General features: G+C 39.7%; 1 protein-coding gene across 2 annotated transcripts in view; it reads right to left on the reverse strand.

Annotated features, from left to right (window-relative positions):
• Positions 1 to 22,323, reverse strand: part of PXYLP1 (2-phosphoxylose phosphatase 1) — a 134,483-nt gene that overhangs the window by 26,337 nt on the left and 85,823 nt on the right. For both annotated transcript variants that reach the window (XM_054982158.1, XM_054982157.1), the window contains exons 3-4: positions 6,058 to 6,219; positions 4,560 to 4,686 (exon numbers count right to left, since the gene is read on the reverse strand). In XM_054982158.1, coding sequence (XP_054838133.1) covers positions 4,560 to 4,686; positions 6,058 to 6,219 — 289 coding nt within the window. The remainder of the gene's footprint in view (positions 1 to 4,559; positions 4,687 to 6,057; positions 6,220 to 22,323) is intronic.

Consider the following 22,323-nt stretch of genomic DNA (forward strand, 5'->3'; position numbering starts at 1 on the left):
AATACAAATAGGATACTTACCACAAAACAAAGCCTAAACAGCTTAAACAAATACAAATTTCAATGAGAAAATAATTAAACTGAAATAGATGCCAATCTATATTTAAAAATGTGTGGCAATTCTCCTACTTTTTAATTCCCGTTAGGAACAGATACCCTTCCATTAAAGCACAGTGTTAGTACTGACTTACTGCATCACACTGGAAGCCCTACTAGAAAAGGGTTCCTAAAATACACTCACATTTCTGTATGTATGTATGCATGCATGCATACCATTTATGAGGAGCCCTGTGGCACAGAGTGGTAAGCTGCAGTACTGCAGCCCAAGCTCTACTTATGACCTGAGTTCGATCCTGGCAGAAGCCAGGTTCAAGTAGCCGGCTCAAGGTTGACTCAGCCTTCCATCCTTCCGAGGTCGGTAAAATGAGTACCCAGTTTCCTGGGGGTTAAGTGTAGATGACTGGGGAAGGCAATGGCAAACCACCCCATAAAAAGTCTGCCAAGAAAACGTTGTGATGCGACATCCCCCATGGGTCAGTAATGACTTGGTGCTTGCACAGGGGACTACTTTACCTATGTCATTTATAGACTGCCTTTCTCACTGAGACTCAAGGCGGATTACACAATATGAGATTAGTACAATCAGTATCAAGTACATTTCCATACAGTATCAAGGACATTTCCATAAACAATGCCATTGGGTAAATAGATACAAGTTTAAAAAGACATAGCATTAGCAAGAATCCAATACAGAGTAGAAGAAATACTGAAACAGAACATGATCAATTCTAGCACTGACATTAGACAACATAAACCAAAGGTAGTACACAGGAGTACATATTTAAACCAACAGATAATATGTAAGGCAACTTAGTGAAGTCTACGGTCCCTAACTCATTAGCGAAGCATCTGAGACCCCATCCCTACAATACAGCCCTCCCACTTGAGTAAAAAGCCTTTATGAATAATTCAGTTTTGCATCATTTGCGGAAAGCCAGGAGAGTGGTGGCTCTCCTGTCTTTCTCAGGCAGGTCATTCCACAGGGTAGAGGCCACCACAGAGAAAGCCCGTGTACGGGCTGCTGTTGATTTCACCCATGTGCAGTCTGGCATTTGCAGGAGTCACTGTTCAGATGAGCGAATAGAATCTTTAAAGAATAGAATCTGTAAAGAATCAGATATAGGGCTTAGGGGTATCTGCATATCTTAAACAATTGGGATGGTTGTGATCTAGCTGATGCAATGGTTGCCAAGAAATAACGCTTCTTTGCCACTTTCATTTCCTCTTTATAGGTCCTCTAGTGGGTTTTGTATCATGCTCTATCTGCTTCCACATGAATTTTTCACATGGTAAAGCATGGGGCTGACTTCTGTCCCAAGGGCCAGAGTGGTCGACAAGGAGCAATGGTGTCAATAGCTTCAGGGAGCTTTGCATTCCACGTTCCTACAGCAGCTACCATGGAGCATGTGTCTGGAATTCTAAAATCCTCCAAGGCATTTTGGAATCTTGAAGGGTCCATGAGCCTTTGTGGGCAAATCATTTTAAATGGACCCCCCTCCCCATTTTGTGGGGTGTTGGGGCTATATTCACTTTTGCCTTCAGCAGATGATGGTCTGACCAAGGCCAAATCTCCAGTGTTGAAACAAGGTTTTTCCTTAAAGGCTTAGTGCAAAATATTAAGTCTAAGGTAGTAACGTGTCCCAATTTGAAAGAGGCCCAGGGTTGCCAGGGAAGTTATAAATTCATGAGCCGGGACACATTTGCGACATTTTTCTGGACAACTACTGCTGTCTTTTGTCTACCTTTACGATGTCATACAGGAAGCTCCACTATTTTATCTTCCAGCCTACAAGTAGACTATGCATCATTCAGCCACAACGAACTTCACTCATGAATGGAAGTGGATATTCACAGTTCTTCACTGCCCCATGTGTGGCAGCCATGAACCCAATTAAATATTATACGTTCACACATATAAACATTGAAATATCATTTGTGTGTATAACTGCCAACTCTAGGTTGGGAAATTCCTGGAGATTTGGAGGCAAAGCCTGAGTAGGGTAGAGTTAGGGAAGAGAGGAACCTCACTGGGGTATTAAGTCCAGGGAAACTGGACTCTTTTGCCTGGAGAACAGCTGTAATTTAGGAGATTTCCAGGCCTAACCTATTTGAGTGTTATGTGCTACTTGACCTCATTTCTTAATACAGCTATTCCATTGAATCAATTACTTATTTTATATATGTATGTTCTCTTTTTAACTTTAAATGGTCTCAACAAGATGTGGTTATTCTAGAAATACTAGCATCAGAAAATTTCCCAGAAAATAATCCAATGCCCTAAACAGAATGTTCACCGATACAGCATGCAATTTAAGGGAGAAAATTGAAGGTACTGAAAAGTGTTGACATGCTAACTTTAGCACACTCAAAGAAGTGTGCACGATACAGAATTAACTCATTCAGAGGGGTCACTGGGACTTCTCATCACTTACATCACATGTTATTGCAGTTATCAGACTGTCCCTTCCATCTTGTGAGAGAAGACATATAAATAAGAATCTAGTTTTGCCTTTGATTTGACCTGGAGGATAGCTGTATTTTTTCACTAATCTCACTTTGATTTGACCTGCACAGCCAATCAAGTTACATGTATGTAACTCTTTCACACAATTCCTAGGGATAATCACCTTTAAAAAACCCCATTAATTACTTCGAAACCGTCAAGGTTGTCTAACACTGTATTAGCAAATTCATTCATTCATTGATATTAATTCTATGAAAGAATGAATCTTTAGGAATGGAAAATTTTCCATGGAAAAATAAAGCACTGGAAGATTTTCCATTCTGAGACATTTTCCACCCCACATCTACATTTGAAACAATTGGAAAAAATTAGCTGTTTAATTATCCACCATTACCACATGCACTTGCCAAGTATGCAAACTGTTTTCTTTAGTAATATACCGGCAGACATTTTTAGAGTTTAGATTGTCAAGTCCTGTAGGATTTCTAAATGGCTTTGAATTATCTCTCTTCAATTAATGTTTCCTTCCCTGGAGTAAGTTCATTAAAAATCCTATCATCACAATTAGCGAATTACTCATAGCTTATCTTATTACACAATTTAATTGCTTACCATGGCCACTGCAATTTGGTAGAATTGAGTAAGTCTAATCTAGAATCAACACTGTCTTCTATATGTGCCCTACTTTAAAATGCTAAAACTTGTTCTTTAAAGGTGTATACCACAACTTGATTTTTAACTGTCCTGTTTCTTGTGTTATCCCCCAAATGGTAAAGACATAATAAAGGCTTGCAAAATTACATCATGTTTAAATCCTTCCTGACCTTTACAGAACAGTATGTGTTCACTGTGGGATGTTAAAATCAGACTTTACAAGTTTAATCTTCAGTGGCATTCTTTGCAAATTGCAATTCAGCACTTAGCAATTCTAATTAACCTTTATGCAGCTTTTCAATTCATGTTATTTATTTATTTACTTTATTTATACCTTCCTTTCTCCTCAATAGGTACCCAAAACAGCTTACATCATTCTTCTCTCCATTTTATGCTCACAACAACCCTGAGAGGTAGGTGAGGCTGAGAGAGTGCAACTGGCCCACCGTCACCCAGTGAGCTTTCATGACAAGAGTAGGCATTCAAATATGGATCTCCCAGATCCTAGTTTGACACTCTAACCACTACACCACCACTGGCTCTTACTTTTGCCCATTTTTGTTTTTCTTTAGCGCCCCATAAATGACAAAAAGTGTCCACTTTTTGTTTTCTGAGTAGCTGTCTAGACAGAACTGTAGCAATCTAGGATTTCTGGACTCAAACAGCAATATCAAGAAGCACATTATGATTAATATTTTCCATTAAGTATCTCAGAAGGTATACAGAATAATTAAGCACCACTAACAGCTGCTATCAACAGCAAAAAGCAGAACCGATACTCAAGGTATCTGCATCTGATAGGCCTTGATGCTTAATGAAGAGTCATAAAATGTGTAATTACAATTAGTGAAAAAATACAGCTATCCTCCAGTCAAGCACCTTAGAAACTAACAATGATTACATCAAGGCAAAGGAAGGAAGGAAGGAAGTCTATCTTCCTCACAAGCAACATATGGAACACTTTTGAATAACACCAGTCAGGAGAAGTTGTGGTTCTGCACAGTTCAACATACTAGCATGTTTGTTATCTCATGCTTTTCCTGCCACAGGAGGGAGTTTGATTTTGGAGGGATGGGGACAATAAATAAGATCCCCTTATTGTCTCTAGACCCATCCTCGAAATTCTACCAACCTGTATTCATATGTAAAAAGAAGATCTCTGCTATTGTGTGGGGAAAGGAAACAGAACACACGTTCTATGCATGCGGGCACCATTACAGATATTTATTTTATCCTTTCAGTACAAAAAGTTCAGCAACAAAAACTTTAATCAAAAAATAAAGAAATTAAGTACTGACGCTTATAGGCTTTTATTGGACCCTCCTGTTCAATTGAACTTTACAGTGATACCCACAGAGAAATGGCACAATCCAAATACTTACCTGTTAGGCATTAATGTACAGTCAATATTTGGCCTTTTTGTTTTAGGAATGGCATAAAGAGGGTATCGATCCCCGTGGCGAATCAGCACATGAACAGACACCAGCTTAAAATAATGAGGCGCATGACCTACAAAAGACAAATGTAGATAATGGCAATATGTTACTTTCAAAGCTGTTAACTCAACCCAAGAAGCATAACCCGTTTACATGCATTTGGGATGTGTATAGGCTGGACGCATGGAACGGTGACAAGGGCATCCCTGCCGCCTCCACCATGAGTTCCATGTGTTAATCATAAAAATGTCTGAGTTGCTATGATGTATTAAGTCAGTCTTCTGGTCATAGTTCCTATTATGGGATCATGTATATGCTATTCACTTTGAATGTTATGGTTGTGATAGATATAATTTTGTTAATATGTATTCCTTTTGGCGAAATAAAATTATTATTATTTAAAAAGTCATTCTTCTAGTTAGTCTCTATATGGAAAAATATGGTATGGAGGCCTAAGCTTCTCCTTGTTGCTGGCCTCCAGCAACTCTGTTCAAAGAATTACAGCCTCTGAACATGGAAGTTCCATTTAGTCATCACGGCTAGTACTTTAGGGTTGGTAACCTCTAGATAGGGCCTGGAGAGCTCCTGGAATTACAGCTGGTCTCCAGACAGCAGAGATCAGTTCCTCCAGAGTAAAGGGTTGCTTTGAAGGGTGGAGTTTATGACATTATACCCTGCTAGATGCCCTTCCCTTCTCCTGAGACTCTACTCTCAAATCCCCAGGAATTTTCCAAACCAGTGCTGGCAGGCCTACTAGTAGTCCTTCGTGAATTTGCTTAATCCCTTTTTAAAACTGATTAAATTAGAGGCCATCATCACAGCAGCAAATTCCACAAGCTACTCACCCTTGAAGCGAAAGACACTTTCCTTTTATCTCACTTGATATACTGCTGATTAACATCATTGTGTGCCCATGAACTCTAGTATTATGGGAGACTAAAAACAAACTCTCATTATCCAATTTTTCACACCATGCATAAATTTATATACCTCTATCACTATCCTTTGTGGGGAAGATGCTCCAACTGCTTGGATTATTTTTGGTTACCTTTTTCTGCACCTTCTCTAGAACTACAATACAACCTCTGAGATACAGCAACTTATAGTGTTTCAAGTGTGGCCACACCACAGATACATACAAAACTATTAATATAATGGCAATCTTCTTTTCAATCCCTTAGCTAATAATTCCTAACATAGAATTTGCCTTTTTCACTGCTAACCCACACTGAGCAGACATTATGTTCAGAAGCAATGCCAGACCTTATTGGCTAGTTCTCCATGGATAAGAATAATAAAGTATAAGGAGGTTTTTGTTGCTGTTTTTTTTAATTATGTTGATTTCAATACCCATTGCGGCCACCCAAGAGCACACAGGGTTAGGAGGTTAGAAAGTCAAAAGTTATTACAGGAACAGAAGATAGCAACACTATGATAAATTTACCTTCCATGCTGCGTTCAGGAACGGTGGGATTGTTACAATAAAATTGAGCTTCATAAATGGGATCTATGGGAGGGGGCTCTGTCAAAGGATCAGGCATTATTCTCTTTCTGTTCTTGGAGTTCAACCCATCTTCTTTGACTGGGTTTACAGGGATCAAGTGTACTAAAATAAATACAAACAAGCAATATTCATGACAGGTTACTATTTACCTGCAAAACCCACCTATGAAAATACACAGAAATGAACAAGGAAACAGATTCCCAAAGTAGAAAATCAGTTTAAATCACTGGTTTTACTTGCCTTCATACAATAATTTCCTGGGCTTAAGCATCATTTCTCTGGACTAGGTACAAACCCAGAACATGTATCTCCTCCATCAATTCCAAGACATATATACCATGTCATGAGTCATAAAAGATTTTCATTTTATGAAATATCATTACTAAGCCATAGCATGGTGATGACAATGGTCCTCCTGATTACCGAACAGGACCCATGAATGTCCTCCATCCATATGCTTAGGCTTCTGTAATTGCTCCATGCTTTTAATTACAGTGCCTTATTGAAAAAGCATTAAGTATGAGTTCATACATACACTAAATAACAATATTTAACTAAATATGCAATAAAAAGGTTAGATGACACTGGACTCAGACTGGAGAAGTCTACACAAGATAGCACTGTCAATGCCTCAAATTGCTAGTACAGCTATTCAAGTCCGACCTCTGTTTCCTGCATTAAAACAGAAGGCTTGCCTGCTTTTATTAATTCTAATTTTTCAGAATCCACTCCCTCCATCTCCCACAATAATACATTTAATCTTGTTCTTCCATAAGGAGAGTCTTGGAAGAGAGTCATCTCTTTCCAGGGGGGAACCCTACTATTTTTGACATATGTGCAGAATGTAGCACAGCAAGATTGGGAACTAGTATGCAGGAAGACAAACCGACACATTCTATCCCACAAGAATATTTAAGACTGGCATTTTCAGTGGTGGAGTTCCAATTTATTTGTTCAAAACCTTTTTTTAGTTACTATTCCCTTCCTATCCCACAATCTCACAATAGTAGTTAAAAGATACTGGGTACCACAATACACAAGCTAAAACACCGCAACATTAAAAATCTTTATTTTTCAATAATAAGATTTCAATTTAAAGAATAAATACTATAGAACCTGAAATAACCCATTTTTAGATTTTATATACTTTCAATGGTCCTAAAGCATTATCGATTACGAGTTATTTTCTTTTTATTTGGAACATAACTATAATTTGCAGCACTACCAAAAGAAAAGACTCTACAGCAAAATCATTCAGTAGATGCGATCATATATATTTACCTAACATTAGGATTAAAAGCAAATCCATTTCCCAGTCTGTTTTCCTCTAAAACTCCAACTAGAACGAAAAGAACTTGTGAACCAAGATACCGTTTTAGCCTGGACTTTCTTTTCTAACTGTTTACCTTAGAACACAGAAGGTTCTTTGAGTTCAATGCAACCAAACTATTTAAAGCTGCTTTCACTGACATGGAAAATTTCACAGGAAAAAAAATTACACTGAAACTTTCCAGCAGCTTGAAAAAGTAAACAAAGTAAATTAGTCTTGCCCCTAAAATAAAGGACTTTTACCATCTCTAAAATCCACATGGTAATTGTCATTTTAAAAAAATGATAACTAGAACACAGAAGTAAAAGACTGATAAACACAGAAATGCAAGTAGATACATGCCACAGGGCTGAAGGGAGAGACATAGAACAGGTATGAAAACCTACTGGAGGATATACAAAAAACAGTCTGGAAAAGACAGATAAGGTGCATATGGATTGGAGTTGTTAGTATACAATGCTACCAATTTAGAAACAACGCAGATGTGGAAACACTGTACTGGAAATCTTGCTATCTGCTGTGCCAGTTTAAGAACTACTTCCATCCTGGACATATTCCGAAATTTACGTTTGACAATTTAACATCTCTTCTATTCATTCTAAGTGGAATCAAAAAGAGTCCAGTAGCACCTTTAAGACTAACCAATTTTATTGTAGCATAAGCTTTCGAGAATCAAGTTCTCTTCGTCAGATGCATGGTACAGAAACTGGTCAAATATAGAAGAGGAGGGGAGAGGAGGGGAGGAGAGAGAAGATGCAATTAGGGGGGGGAGACGGAGGATGCAACCCAAACATTCCTTTGCTAGTAAATGTAAACATCTCCTTTTGGTATGGAGATTAATTGGCTTGTGTGAGGCTTCAAAGGAGTTTGCCGTGTTGGTTTGTAGCAGCAAAACAACCAGACCATCCAATTCCAAAGTAGTATAAGCCTTCGATAATCACAGCTCTCCCCGTCAGATGCATCTGACAAAGAGAACTGTGGTCCCCAGAAGCCCACGCCAGGTGCCACTGGGCTCATACACCTTTTAAGATTGCAAATAATTCCAGTAATGGACTGTTATAATAAATTCTGAGCAATATCACTGAACCTTGTTTACCTCATTTCACAGTATGAATTTATCTTGCTTGTAATGATCCACTGCATTACAAATTAAGCACCTTTTCACTGAAGGGTTCTTCTCCAACTAAGAATGCAAACTGAATTTCTGACCATGGTCCAGTCAGGAAGCAGTAAAGTTGTCAACCTCAAGTGGAGGGTAGAATTACAACTGATCTCCAGGCTATGGAGACCAGTTCCCCAGGAGAATATGGCTGCTTTGGCTGGACTCTATGGCAAAATATCTGGCTGAGATCCTTCTGTTCCATAAACCCTGCCAATCCCAGGATCCCAAATCCCCATGAATTTCCCAACCCAGAGCTGGCAACCCTAGCAACCAGATCTAGGACGTACAGTTTTTCACTAAGATTTTCCAGGGTGTCTAATATCTGAATTGACTAGTCTGGAGACCTGAAAAATGGCACGTATCAAATGTCAGCATTCTAGGTGCCAAGGAGGAATGGCGGCCTTGTAGAGATGCTTCCTAGTCACCACCATAGCTGCCACCAGATACATATTGGATGAAGTTAAGAAAATGGGAAGGGAGGCTTGCAGGCATCGCCAACTACACCCTTTACAATGTTACTGGAAGCTCAAGGTGGTCTACAAATTCTGAACTATGTTCAGGAAAAAGAACTCAAGCTATGTTCACATTTTTTGTAATGCAGCTTATATGAATAAACCCCAATTCCAAAGCAAGGAAATCCACCCATTTCTATTAAACACATAATATCCCCTACTTAGCGATAAGGATGCACAAACTTAACCCTCTCTTACTAATAGTAGCATTTCAGAGTTGATGGTGAATTCCAAAAGACATTACCTGAATATTGCTGAAGTTAAATTACACTGAAAGGATGAAAAAGAAACACCTCCACTTTTTTACTTTAATTGGACAAATAAAAGGTAAAGGTAGTCTCCTGTGCAAACACCGAGTCATTAATGAGCCATGGGGGGACGCCGCATAATGACGTTTTCTTGGCAGACTTTTTGTTATGGGGTGGTTTGCCATTGCCCTCTCCAGTCATCTACACTATAATTGGACACATATGAAAGACAAATTAACTTCCAGAAGTAACTGCATTTCCCCCCCAAATATGGCTGTCACATAGGGTTGCCAGTCCCCCGGCCCCAGCGGGGGATCTCTCACTCCCACCCTCGCTAACCTGGCCAGCAGGAGGGGGCATGCACCTCCTGGGGTGTGCTCCTAGTTGGCACAGCGACCCGATTCAGGCAGCTGCGGAGCATGAGAGCACTCCAGTGCTCCACAACAGCCCAATTCGGACCAAATTGGGCCCAAATTTGGCCCCCTGAGAAGCACCAGAAGTGTGAGAGATTACATATCATCGCACAGGCCGGTAGCACACTGTGATGGACTCAGCTTCAGATGCTGAGATTTCCAGAAGTGACAGTATGATTGACATGTTTCCTTCTCCCCCCCCCCACCATGGGGCTAGCCTGAAATAGCAGTTGGGGATGGAATGTTGGGGAAGCTGTCAGTTGGAGTAGGAGTGTAAACAAGAGAGTGAAAGAGAGTTGGAGCCTGGCTTTAGACCAGAGAGGGTCAGCTAGAGAATCCTCTGTGAGAGGAAATAATGTTTGTGAAACACTTTTAGTCCTAGGACTAAAGTGGGGAAAACCAGCACTAACTCCTACTTAGACTCAAGAGATCTGGGAATTATAGAGGGCCAAGGAAGTGGGTAGAGAGGAGTCTCCCCTTCAGTGCCAGGAATAGGGTTATAGCTCATAACTATAACGCCTGCCCAGTATCTAGTAAGGGTTTGTCTCAGTGGAGCACCCTAAGGTCTGGAGAGGAGGGAAAGTCATGCTGTGTATATAAAGTGTAACATCTGTGAAGCAGTGTCAACCTCTGAAAGAAGCCAGCAACCTAGTGTTAAACCAAATGTTTTGTGCCTCACACCAGTGAAGTTGCTGTATAAAAACCTTTGTTACTTAAGTTCAAACATCTGCCTGCCTGCCTGCCTGCCTGCCTTTTGATTTTAACCTTCTGTAAATAAACCTTCAGTTACGTTTTGAACCTCCCCAAGCCTTGTGTGCCAGTTTCTGCTAAAGGGAAGCGCAACCCCTGATCTGTCCCCTACTGAGACTGGGCTGGGTAACCACTTTTTAATATATCTTAAGGGTGGGACAAGAAGGAAAGTTGAAGCTTAACATCAACCACGCTACCAGAGGCTTCCCGGCCCAGTATACAGCTTCATAGACTTAAAGAGGAGAAATTTTACCTCAGGGTAGGGAAAGGTCAGCCTAAGCCAGAGTTGGACGTGGGTTTGTGGCACATGCGTGCGCTGTGCATGTGCACAAGAAACAAAAACAAAAAGGTAAGGTGTAAAATAATAAATAAAACCTCCTGCTCAGGGGGTGGGGGGAGAGGGGACCTGGCAACCCTATTGTCACATAATACCTATGCTGACAATTTTCTAGGTCAAAATATGCAACATGGTGCCTTGGGTGCTATGGGACCCACTGACACGTTCCTGGGCAGTGAGCCCCATGATAATGTTACTTTTGACAATGACAGAGGAACGAGAAGAGATTGAAAAAATAATGGATTGTGCCATGACCACAAAGTCAGTAAAATACTTAGGGATAAAAGTATCAGCACGAAATGAGAATCTTTATAATTATCAAAAAGTGTGGACAAACATTACTGAAGATTTGCAAAAACGGGAAAAACTGAACATTTCATTGCTAGAAGAATCTCTGCTGTTAAAATGAACATACTACCAAAATTGAACTTTTTATTTCAAATAGTTCCAATTCATATAGATCAAAAGATCTTAAATAACTGGCAGAAAGTAATAAATGACTTCATACGGAATGGGAAGAAACCAATGATAAGATTTAAAGTACCACAGGATGATAAAAAACAAGGAGGACTGGCAGTACCAAACATCAAATTGTATCACCAAGTGGCGGCACTAGTTTGGATAATAGACTGGATTACAAATCTGAGTAGCAGACACATTAAATTGGAGACAGAGGATACTAAAGAAGGCATACACAATTATTTATGGCCTACGAAATCACTGAAATCTCTTCAAAAACAGGACAAGATACATGTACTAAGACTACCTAAAACATGGTTACAATGCAGAAATGCCCACTGATCTCTCCATTGATGTCACCAATAAATGCCCATTATGATGTTGCCACTAGAAATAGAATTAATCAGCTAAGCTACAAATCTATGATTGATAAGAAAGGAAATGTAAAAACTAGGCAAGAAATTCAAACTTAAGGCACAAAATATTCCATGGCTGATGTATCACCAAACATTATCAGGTTCAAAGATCAAATTCTTAAAGAAGGCTGCAGATTAAGAGAAAAAACAGAATTTGAATTATTAATATCTGGAGATTTGAGGCATCTATAGGGAAAATTTACAAAATTTTATTGCAATACCACACAGAAATGGTGTATGATAAAATGGATAAAAAACTTTGGAGAAACTATTCTGATGATTCTATGGAAAGAGCTATGGACTAAGGATATTAAATTTACAGACTGTCAGTTATTAAGAGAGAACTGGTACAAAATGTATTTAGATGGTATTCTACTCCCAAAGACATTGCGAGAATTAGTAAGGACTATAGTGGACAGTGTTGGAAATGTCAATGCATGGATTCAACATTTTATCATATGTGGTGGACATGTAAGAAAGCACAAAAATATTGGATAAAGATACATGAAGAGATGTAGAAGATTTTTAAGCTCAGGTTTGAGTTAAATCCAAAAAACATGCTTTTAAACATTTTCCCAAATAATGTTATAAAAGAACTGGAAGACCTTTTTCGTTACATGGTGACAGCAGCAAGAGTGTTATAGGCAGTAAAATGGAAAACAGGTATGTGCCCCTATTTGTCAGAGTGAATAGATACGATCTATGAATACACATCAATGGCCAAATTAACTAGTTATGTGCATGATAGACCCACAGCTGAATTTTGGGGAAAATGGAAGGATTTCTTTGACTACGTAGGCTAAAATTAATATTAATTAAGGTACTCAGTACAAAGATAAAACAGGAAATGATTAATTAAAACAGTTGATTTTAAATGGTTGTTGTGGATTTTCTGGGCTGTATAGCCGTGGTCTTGGCATTGTAGTTCCTGAAGTTTCGCCAGCAGCTGTGACTGGCATCTTCAGAGGTGTGGCACCAAAAGACAGAGATCTCTCAGTGTCACAGTGTGGAAAAGAAGTTGGCAGGTAATTTATATCTACTCAGGAAGGTAGGGTTGGGCTGAGTCATCCTGTAAGAGTTTCCCAGGGTGTGGAATGGTAATGGAGGGAGGCGTCACTGTATCCTGAGGAGGTTATTTTGCATCTGGATTGGTGCTTGATATGCTAATCTTCTCTGCAGGGCTATTGTCGAGTATAGAGTATTTTGTTAGCCTGGTGTTTTTCAGGACTGGAAACCATGCTCTATTCATTCTTAAGGTCTCTTCTTTCCTGTTGAAATTGTGCTTATGCTTATGAATTTCAATGCCTTCCCTGTGTAATCTGACGAAGTAGTTGGAAGCGTTGTCCAGTATTTTAGTGTCCTGGAATAGGATACTGTATCCTGTTTGAGCTAGGCTATGTTCAGCCGCTGCTGATTTTTCCGGATGGCCAAGTCTGCAGTGTCTTTCATGTTCTTTTATTCTTCTCTGGATGCTACGCTGTGTGGTCCCAATGTAAACTTGTCCACAGCTGCAGGGTATGCAGTATACTCCTGCAGAGGTGAGGGGGTCTCTACTGTCTTTTGCTGATTGTAGCATCTGTTGTATTTTTCTGGTGGGTCTGAATACCGCTTGAAGGTTGTGCTTTTTCATAAGCTTTCCCATCTGATCAGTGATTCCTTTGATATATGGCAAAAACACTTTTCCTGTGGGAGACTGTTTTTCCTTGGTTGTTTGATTTATCCTTGGTTTAATTGCTTTTCTGATTTCATTTCTGGAGTAGCTATTTGATTGAAGTGCGTGTTTTAGATGATTAGTTTCCTTGTCGAGAAAGTGTGGTTCACATATCCGTCTTGCATGGTCTTACTAATGTTTTTATTATGCCTCTTTTCTGTCAAGGGTGGTGATTGGAGTTTTTGTGTAAGTACCGATCTGTGTGAGTTGGTTTCCTGTAGACATTGTGACCTAACTGAAAGTTTGCTTTGCGAATGACCAAGGTATCTAGAAATGGAAATTTCCCCCCAATTTCTTTCTCCATGGTGAATTGTATGTTCTGGTGGATATTGTTGAGGTGGTTTAAAAACTCCATCAATTCTTCCTCACCATGGCTCCAAATGATAAAGGTATCATCTACTAACCGGAACCAGACTGTAGGTTTGTGTGGTACTGATTCTAGAGCTGTTTTTTCAAAATGTTCCATGTAGAAGTTTGATATAACTGGGCTGAGAGGGCTTCCCGTGGCCACCCCATCCATCTGTTCATAGAATTCGTTATCCCATTGGAAGTAACTGGTTGTCAGACATTGGTGGAATAAGGCTGTTACATCTTCTGGAAAAATCTGATTAATAAGTGTGATTGTGTTTTTTACCAGAACCTTAGTAAACAGGGATACATCAAAACTGACGAGTATGTCCTGTGGATTGAGTTTCAGAGAACTGATTTTGTTGATGAAATGTGCTGAATCTTTGATGTAAGACGTGGTTTTTACGATGTGGTCCTGTAGAAGATTGGCCAGATGTTTAGCTAATTCATATGTCGGCGAACCAATGGCACTCACGATGGGTCAGAGTGTGACTGAATCCTTATGAATTTTAGGGAGTCCATATAGTCGTGGTGGCTGTGCTTCCGTCTTGCATAGTTTTCTGTGCACAGCACAATCGTGGTGGCTGTGCTTCCGTCTCGCAGAGTTTTCTGTGCTATACAGCCAAGACCACAGCTATACAGCCCGGAAAATCCACAACAACCATCGTTCTCTGGCTGTGAAAGCCTTCGACAATACAGTTGATATTAAAGTTTGGGTATAGTAAATAAGGAGAGGGGAGCTACTATACAATTAAGTTGTGTTGTTATATATTCTGATTGTATCTATTAGTTTAATCTAATTTCAAATGTAGTACTTGTATAATTTTTTATGCATTTTCTAAAGAAAATACTTTATTTGCTCACAACAGTATCCTGAGAAGATGACTGTATAGTGTGTAATTTTGAACAAATGAAATGCAGGAGATTCCACGCTATATTATACCTACTAAAGCAAATAAAACAGATTACACTCTTAAATGTGCAATAAGGAAGTTACAGACTGAACAAGTCCTCTTGTAAAGGCAACAGAAAAACATAATTCAACAGTTTTAAATAAAGGCCTTTCAGTTTGCACATCATTATAAATGTCATAATATTGTGAGAACATAACAAGTGCTAATCTGCAGTTAGTAAAGTCAACAAATTCCCACATCTTTTAAGAAACAAAAAAGAGCTATGTTAACACAAATTAGTGCCTACTTTTTCAGAAATATGTAAGCCATCACATAGGTGGACAGTCACTGGCAGTTAAGAAAGACAATAATGGGTTAGAGGGACCAATGGCCTCACTAGGTATTAGGCAGCTTAACTTGTTCACTAAGGTAGGACAATATTATTGTCTTCATTAAGGACTTAAGAATTGCTTAGATAAATAAGCCAAAGAAGACACAATCCATATTGACCTTTATTAGGACCAGCCCAATGATACATAATAGGCAAAAACCCCCAAAACAAAACAGCATTTTGTTTCCAATACAGCAAGATTTAAATTGATGAAAAAAACTAATTTAACCAAGGGAGGAGAAAAGAAGGCTGATTTAAATTACTGGCTTGGCTCTAATGAAATACAATGCTAACTGAGAACCTGTTTGGTGGCAAAAGCACAGCTCTGCTTTCACAAGTACCCACAGTTCTTGGCTAATACAGTCTGCATCGTTCTGATTAAAAGTGGAAATTTAGCAAGGTTGTGGGCTAATGCAATCATAGAAAAAGAGGTTTTATATTTGTGTTCTCAGTGTAGTTATTCCTTTGCATGTCTGCTTTCCCGATTGCCCTTCTGCTCTTGATGCAGAGCCAGTTTGGTGTAGTGGTTAAGAGCGCAGGACTCTAATCTGGAGAACCGGGTTTGATTCCCCACTCCTGACAATCTTACCTTGTGGGAAAAGGATATATTAGTGAAAAATGAGTTTCAGAGAAGAAATATAAATTCGATGAAGAGATTGGAAAACTATCTGAAGAAAAGAAGGGAAAAACAAAAGATAGTGTGCATGAAAAATGAAATGGGAAATAAGGTTTTTAAGGACAAACAGATAAGAGAAATTTTTGAAAAGTTTTATAGTAAGTTATTTAAAGCTGAGGAAGGGAAACAATTGGATGAAGTTATAATTAACAAAATCAAGAATGAGGATTTGGCAGCTTTAAATGAGGATATTACATAACAAGAAATTTTGAGTGTTATAAAGAATTTAAAAAATGGGAAGTCACCGGGTTTAGATGGACTTACAGAAGAATTTTATAAAATGGTTGGGACATTAATAGCTCCGGAACTGCAGAGCCTGTTTAACAAGATACTGAGGGGAAAGAAAGCCCCAGATTCCTGGAGGAAAACTGAAATCATGACCATTTGGAAACAATTGAGGGACCCGGAGGATCCCAACTCTTATAGGCCTATTAGTCTGGCAAATCAGGACTATAGAATTTTTGCAAAAATATTAGCAAATAGACTTGAGAAAATACTTCCAAGTCTAGTAGGAGAGGATCAATATGGCTTTGTAAAGGGGAGATATACTGGTCACCCTATAAGGAACGTGATTAATACTTTATAACATGGAAAAACTGAGGGAAGGTTTGCCCTTTTGAAATTGGATGTTTATAAGGCATTTGATACATTAAATCATGGGTATTTATTTCAAGTACTAAATAAATACGGTTTTGAAGGACCCTTTTTGAATGCATTAAAGGAAATTTATAGGGAAGGGAAAGCTATGATTAAAGTTAATAGATGCAGAGGAGTTAGCCGTGTTAGTCTGTGGTAGCAAAATCAAAAAGAGTCCAGTAGTACCTTTAAGACTAACCAATTTTATTGTAGCATAAGCTTTCGAGAATCAAGTTCTCTTCGTCAGATGCATGGTACAGAAACTGGTCAAATACAGAATATGGTCTGGTTGTTTTGCTGCTACAAACCAACACGGCAAACTCCTTTGAAGCCTCACACAAGCCAATTAATCTTCATACCAAGAGGAGATGTTTACATTTACTAGCAAAGGAATGTTTTGGTTGCATCCCTCTCCCCCCCTAATTGCATCTTCTCTCTCCTCCCCTCCCCCCCCTCCTCTTCTATATTTGACCAGTTTCTGTACCATGCATCCGACGAAGAGAACTTGATTCTCGAAAGCTTATGCTACAATAAAATTGGTTAGTCTTAAAGGTGCTACTGGACTCTTTTTGATTAGAGTTAATGATGATCATACTAAGGAAGTACTGATACAGAGAGGAGTGAAACAGGGATGTCCTCTATCCCCAATGTTGTTTGTTTTAGCTATGGAGCCCTTAGCTGATAGAATTAGGAACAGTATTAGAATTAAAGGGTACAGGGTAGGGAAGGAGGAAATTAAACTAAATTTATATGCAGATGACATATTATTAGTGTTAGGGAACCCTCTGGAAGCTTTGAGAGAATTAATGATAATTTTAGAGGATTTTAAAGCATATTCAGGTTTAGGGATAAACATTAAGAAATCAGAAATAATGTTTAGAAAGACAGATTCGAAGGAACAAAAAGAAATAGCAAAAATAACAGGTATGAAATTAGGAATTAAGAGATTAAAATATTTGTGAATAATATAACAAAGAATATTAAAAATTTGGTGGGGACAAATTATAAAATAATATGGAGAAAGATACAAAGAAATTTAAACCACTGGAGTAAAAGATATTTAAATATTTTAGGAAAGATAAGGGCAATTAAAATGTTTATAATTCCTAAGATGTTATACCTATTTCAGGTACTACCAGAGTGGATCCCCAAAAAGCAATTAGTTACATGGAATCAAGAAATAAAAAATTGGTTGTTTGGGAAGAAAAAAGTTAGAATTTTGAGAAAGGTGATATACTCACCACAAGAAGATTTAGGATGGGGTATGCCACAATTGGAAAGCTATTATGAAGCGTTCCAAATAAGGATGTTGATGGAAATTGATGGAAAAGGTTTGGATAAATGGCTGAGATGGGAGGACACTATAAATAGAGGAGCAGGCAAATTTGGAATATTTACACAGAAGGTGAAGAATGAAATTAAAAATACAATAGGCCCAAGACAAACAGCATTAAAAGTCTGGGGGAAACTGCAAACTAATTGGATGTCAAGACTTTCCAAATGGACCCCACTAGAATCCTTAAGTGAGGAATTTAAAAATGTTGAGAAAACATTCTGGAAGAAGTTAAAGGAAAAGGGTTTTTTCAGAGTGAAGGATTTATACAATACTCAGGGGATACTGACACCAGTACAAGAAGTATTAGGGAAAGTGGGAGAACAATATTGGCTAAGGATCATGGCTTTATATAATATTTTGAAACAGAGAAGGCATTGTAGAATACTAAATAAGGAGGATGCTCCGCTCGAAAAGATATATTGTATTAAAGAGGGTAATAAGAAGGGTATTGCAAGGAAGTTATACAACTTAATGAATAAAGACAAAGATTATATGACTGGGATAATACAAACTAAGTGGGAAAGAGAGGTGAATTTGACAGTACAGGAGATAGATAGACTAATGAAAGGAATATTGGAAATAAAAATAGACAAATTTAGAGAATTGGAGATGAAATTAATATTGAAATGGTATAGGACACCTTCCCAATTGTCCTATATGATTAAGGGAATGAATTCAAATTGTTGGCATTGCAAGAAGATAAAGGGATATTATGTTCATCTTTGGTGGGAATGTCCTAAAGTAACTGAATTTTGGCAAATGGTTCTGGAAAAGATGGAGGATTTATGTAAAGTTAAATTAGATTTGACAGGGAAGGTATTGTTTATGGGAGTTCTGGGGAATAATAAAGTAGATAATTCTAAACAGGAGTTGTTTAAAACAATGATCATTGCTGCACATGCAGTCATAGCTTATGGCTGGAAGGATACGGCAAACTGGACTATGGGTAGATGGAATCTGTATCTATATCAAATGATCCAATCAGACATTCTGGCCATATTAAAATAAGAAAAGACATGGGAGGATAATATATTAGAGATAAGGAAGAAATGGCTTGGGTATATAAATTGGGTAAGAGAAGGGGGGGCCAACAAAGATACATTTGACAAAATCCAAAGGGTGTGCTTATGGTTGCAAGTATAAAGTATTATTTTCCAATTGGTTGCTTACGGGAGGGGGGGGGAGGGTAACATAAAGGGGAAAAGGTTGTATTGATGTAGGATTATGTTAATGTAATGGAAGTGACTATGTATGGCTATGTAAACAAAGACATCAATACAATAAAAAAAAATGATTCCCCACACCTCCACTTGAAGCCAGCTGGGTGACCTTGGGTCAATCACAGATTCTAGCTCACCCAGCCTCACCTACCTCACAGGGTGTTTTGTTGTGAGTATAATAATAATGCACTTTGTAAACCGCTCTGAGTGGGTGTTATGTCATCCTGAAGGGCGGTATATAAATCAAATGTTATTATTATTATTTGCCTATCCCCTATCTGATCCAGCCACATCGACCATAGGTTCCCTCTGTGACAGTTCATTTCCTCTTGCTCCCTTCATCAGTGATGGGGAGCTTTGGCTTATGGGTCCTGGTCCTTCTCCCACATCAGCTACCATATGCAACAACAACTGTGTAATAATGCTGCCAGTGTGCAGAGGGGAAGGGGAGGAAGGTACACACAATCTGATCACTTTTTGAAAATACCATGTACTACACTAAGCATGATGTGCTTTGTGCATGTTAACAGTACAAAGAATTTCACTTGAAACAAACTTCTGGCACAAGGAGGAGGAAAAAACTTGCTCAAGCACTTGTACTGTGGAAAGGGACAAAAGTTCCAAGCTACTGATTTAGATATAATATTCTGTTTATTAAATACTTCCTTAAAATGCAAATGAATTGGTTATGCCTATTAAAATGTATCAGCCTAAGAGTCTTTATACAACCTCAGAGGTTACACCTTAAGTTTCTTAAATATTTATATTAGGATATATTGGTTGCATTTTTTTATAATTTAATGCCCAGAATTAGACATGGGCACGAACCAAAAAAATTTAACGAATCTGCAGTTCGTGGTGCTCAGAATAGCCCCCGTTGCACTTAGAAAGCCCATATTCACAGGGAGTGTGTAGCAGGCTCTCCTCCAGCCAGCACCCAAGTTTGGTCAAGATTGCAATAGGGATCTTGGAGTTATACCCTCTCCAATCCGAGGCCCCCAGGAAACTCCCACAAAAATCCAAGCTCAATTATACTCTCTCTGTCTCTCCCCAAAGGCTAGCAAGTAGCAAGCAACAGCTCTCACACTCCACTGCTTGCTGAAAGTGAAAGCCAGCCTAGGAGCGCAGTGCTTTTTATAAGCTGAGGTTCCATAGAGCAACGCAGGAGGTCTGTGTTTGGCTGTCAGAGCTGCCTATCAGGGTTTGCAGGGATGAGATTGGAGTGCCCGTGGCTACAGAACACCCCCTCCCCCTCCCTCCCCCGGGTGTCTTCTCCCAACTTGTAACCACTTTGCAGCTCCATGGTTGGAAGGAAGACCTGCCGATCAAGGTAAGCTGGGCTTCCATTCGGGTTTCCAGGGCAATAGAAGGAGCGCAGACAGAGTTCAGGCATTCCCTCGGCTCCGTTTCCAGGGGAACTGATTGATGGCGCCTGACTATCTGGCTTCCCGAACCGCGGCCAAATGCACCAAACCAGTCTTCTTCCAAATGCTGGTTCATTTGCTGTGGACAATCATGAACTGCCGGATCGCAATAGCCAATTTCGTGGGTTTTTGAAGTTTGTAATGCGGTTTGTGCCCATGTCTACTCAGAATCACAAATAAAGGTCTTTTGAACAATCTGCCTTTCTACAGGTATTGGGGACAGCTGCTAGTTGGAGAGTACAAGAAAAAAAAAAACTTCTTTTCAGTATTCCTTTCTGCTTTAGATCTAGTCATGGATGCAAGTGAATGAGATGGGAACATAGTGGCAAAATGCCAAAATGGCAGTAGCATTGACTGGTTTAATTTAATTTAATTTATTAGATTTGTATTCTGCCCCCTGCCCCCATGACAGCAGGCTCAGGGTGGATCACAATTTACACACAAAGTTAAAATTACATCAAATAGTTCATACCATTTAAGACCATAAATTAAAAACACCCAAAGATTAATACATATACATATATATATAGGTATATACACACACATATATACACAGCGACACAGTAAAATGCACTATACATAGGCACAGGGCACAACCCTTTAGTCAGCACCAGAGCATTAGGAAGTATTCAACAGATGGAGATGTCACCAGTGCGGAGGGCACAGCCCATACTCAACCAGATGGGGGGCTCCGCCTAGTATCAACCATATGCCTGGCGGAACAGCTCTGTCTTACAGGCCCGGCGGAAAGATAACAAGTCCTGCCGGACCCTGGTCTCATTAGACAGAGCATTCCACCAGGCTGGGGCCAGGACCAAAAAAGCCCTGGCTCTGGTCAATGCCAGGCAGGCCTCCCTAGGGCCAGGGACCTTCAACAGATGTTTACTAGCGGAGTGACAAGTCCTCTGGGGTTCATATGGGGAGAGGCTGTCCCGCAGATACACCGGTCCCAGTCTGCATAGGGCTTTATAGGTTAATACTAAAACCTTGAACCTGATTCAGTACTCTACCGGTAACCAGTGCAGCTGGTGCAATAACACCGTTATGTGCGCATACCTTGGCGTTCCAGTGATGACCCACACCACTGCATTCTGCACTAGCTGTAATCACCGGATCAGGTTCAAGGGAAACCCAGCATAGAGTGCGTTACAGTAGTCTAACCGAGAGGTGACCATTGCCTGGACCACTGTAGTCAAGTCGCGGAGTGAAAGATGAGGGGCAAGTTGCCTGGTATGTTGAAGGTAGAAAAAAGAAGACCTGGCAACTGCAACGACTGGGGCCTCCATGGTCAGGGAAGCATCCAGGATCACCCCCAGGCTCCTAACTCTTGGGGCCAGTGTAAGCCTGCTCAATCACCTTACCCAGAAATGGGAGGTTCGAGACTAGGCAGTAACTGAGCGGGTCAGCAGGATCCAGTAATGGTTTCTTTAGAAGGGGCCTCACCACAGCCGTCTTCAGTGTCCTGGGAAAAACCCCAGAGCCCAGTGACGTTAACAAAAGCCTCCAAAGAGTCCCGTAATCCATCGACACTGGCTTTCACCAGCCATGACGGACACGGGTTCAGGGGGCATGTGGTGGGCCTCACAACCCGCAGAATTCTGTCCAAGTCTTCCCCAGAAAGAAGGCTGTAATGATCAAATATCCACCCCGAAGATGGCCAAAGGGCCTCTAGTTCACATACTGTATCAACTGTGGCCAATAAATCGCGGCGGAGGGACAAAACGTTATCAGCAAAAAAGCTCGCAAAAGCCTCACAGCTTATAGTTGAATTCAAATTTTGGCGGTCTTCTCCTGAAAGAAAGACCAATGAACGGCCCACATTAAACAATTTATCCCGGTGTGAGCTAGCTGATGCAATGGAATCTGCGTAACATTCCTTCTTTACAGCTTTCACTGCCATCTCATAGGACTTCATAAACGGCCTATAAGATGTTCTTGCTTCCT

This window comes from Eublepharis macularius, chromosome 6 (assembly GCF_028583425.1).
Source record: "Eublepharis macularius isolate TG4126 chromosome 6, MPM_Emac_v1.0, whole genome shotgun sequence".
Lineage (NCBI taxonomy): Eukaryota > Metazoa > Chordata > Lepidosauria > Squamata > Eublepharidae > Eublepharis > Eublepharis macularius.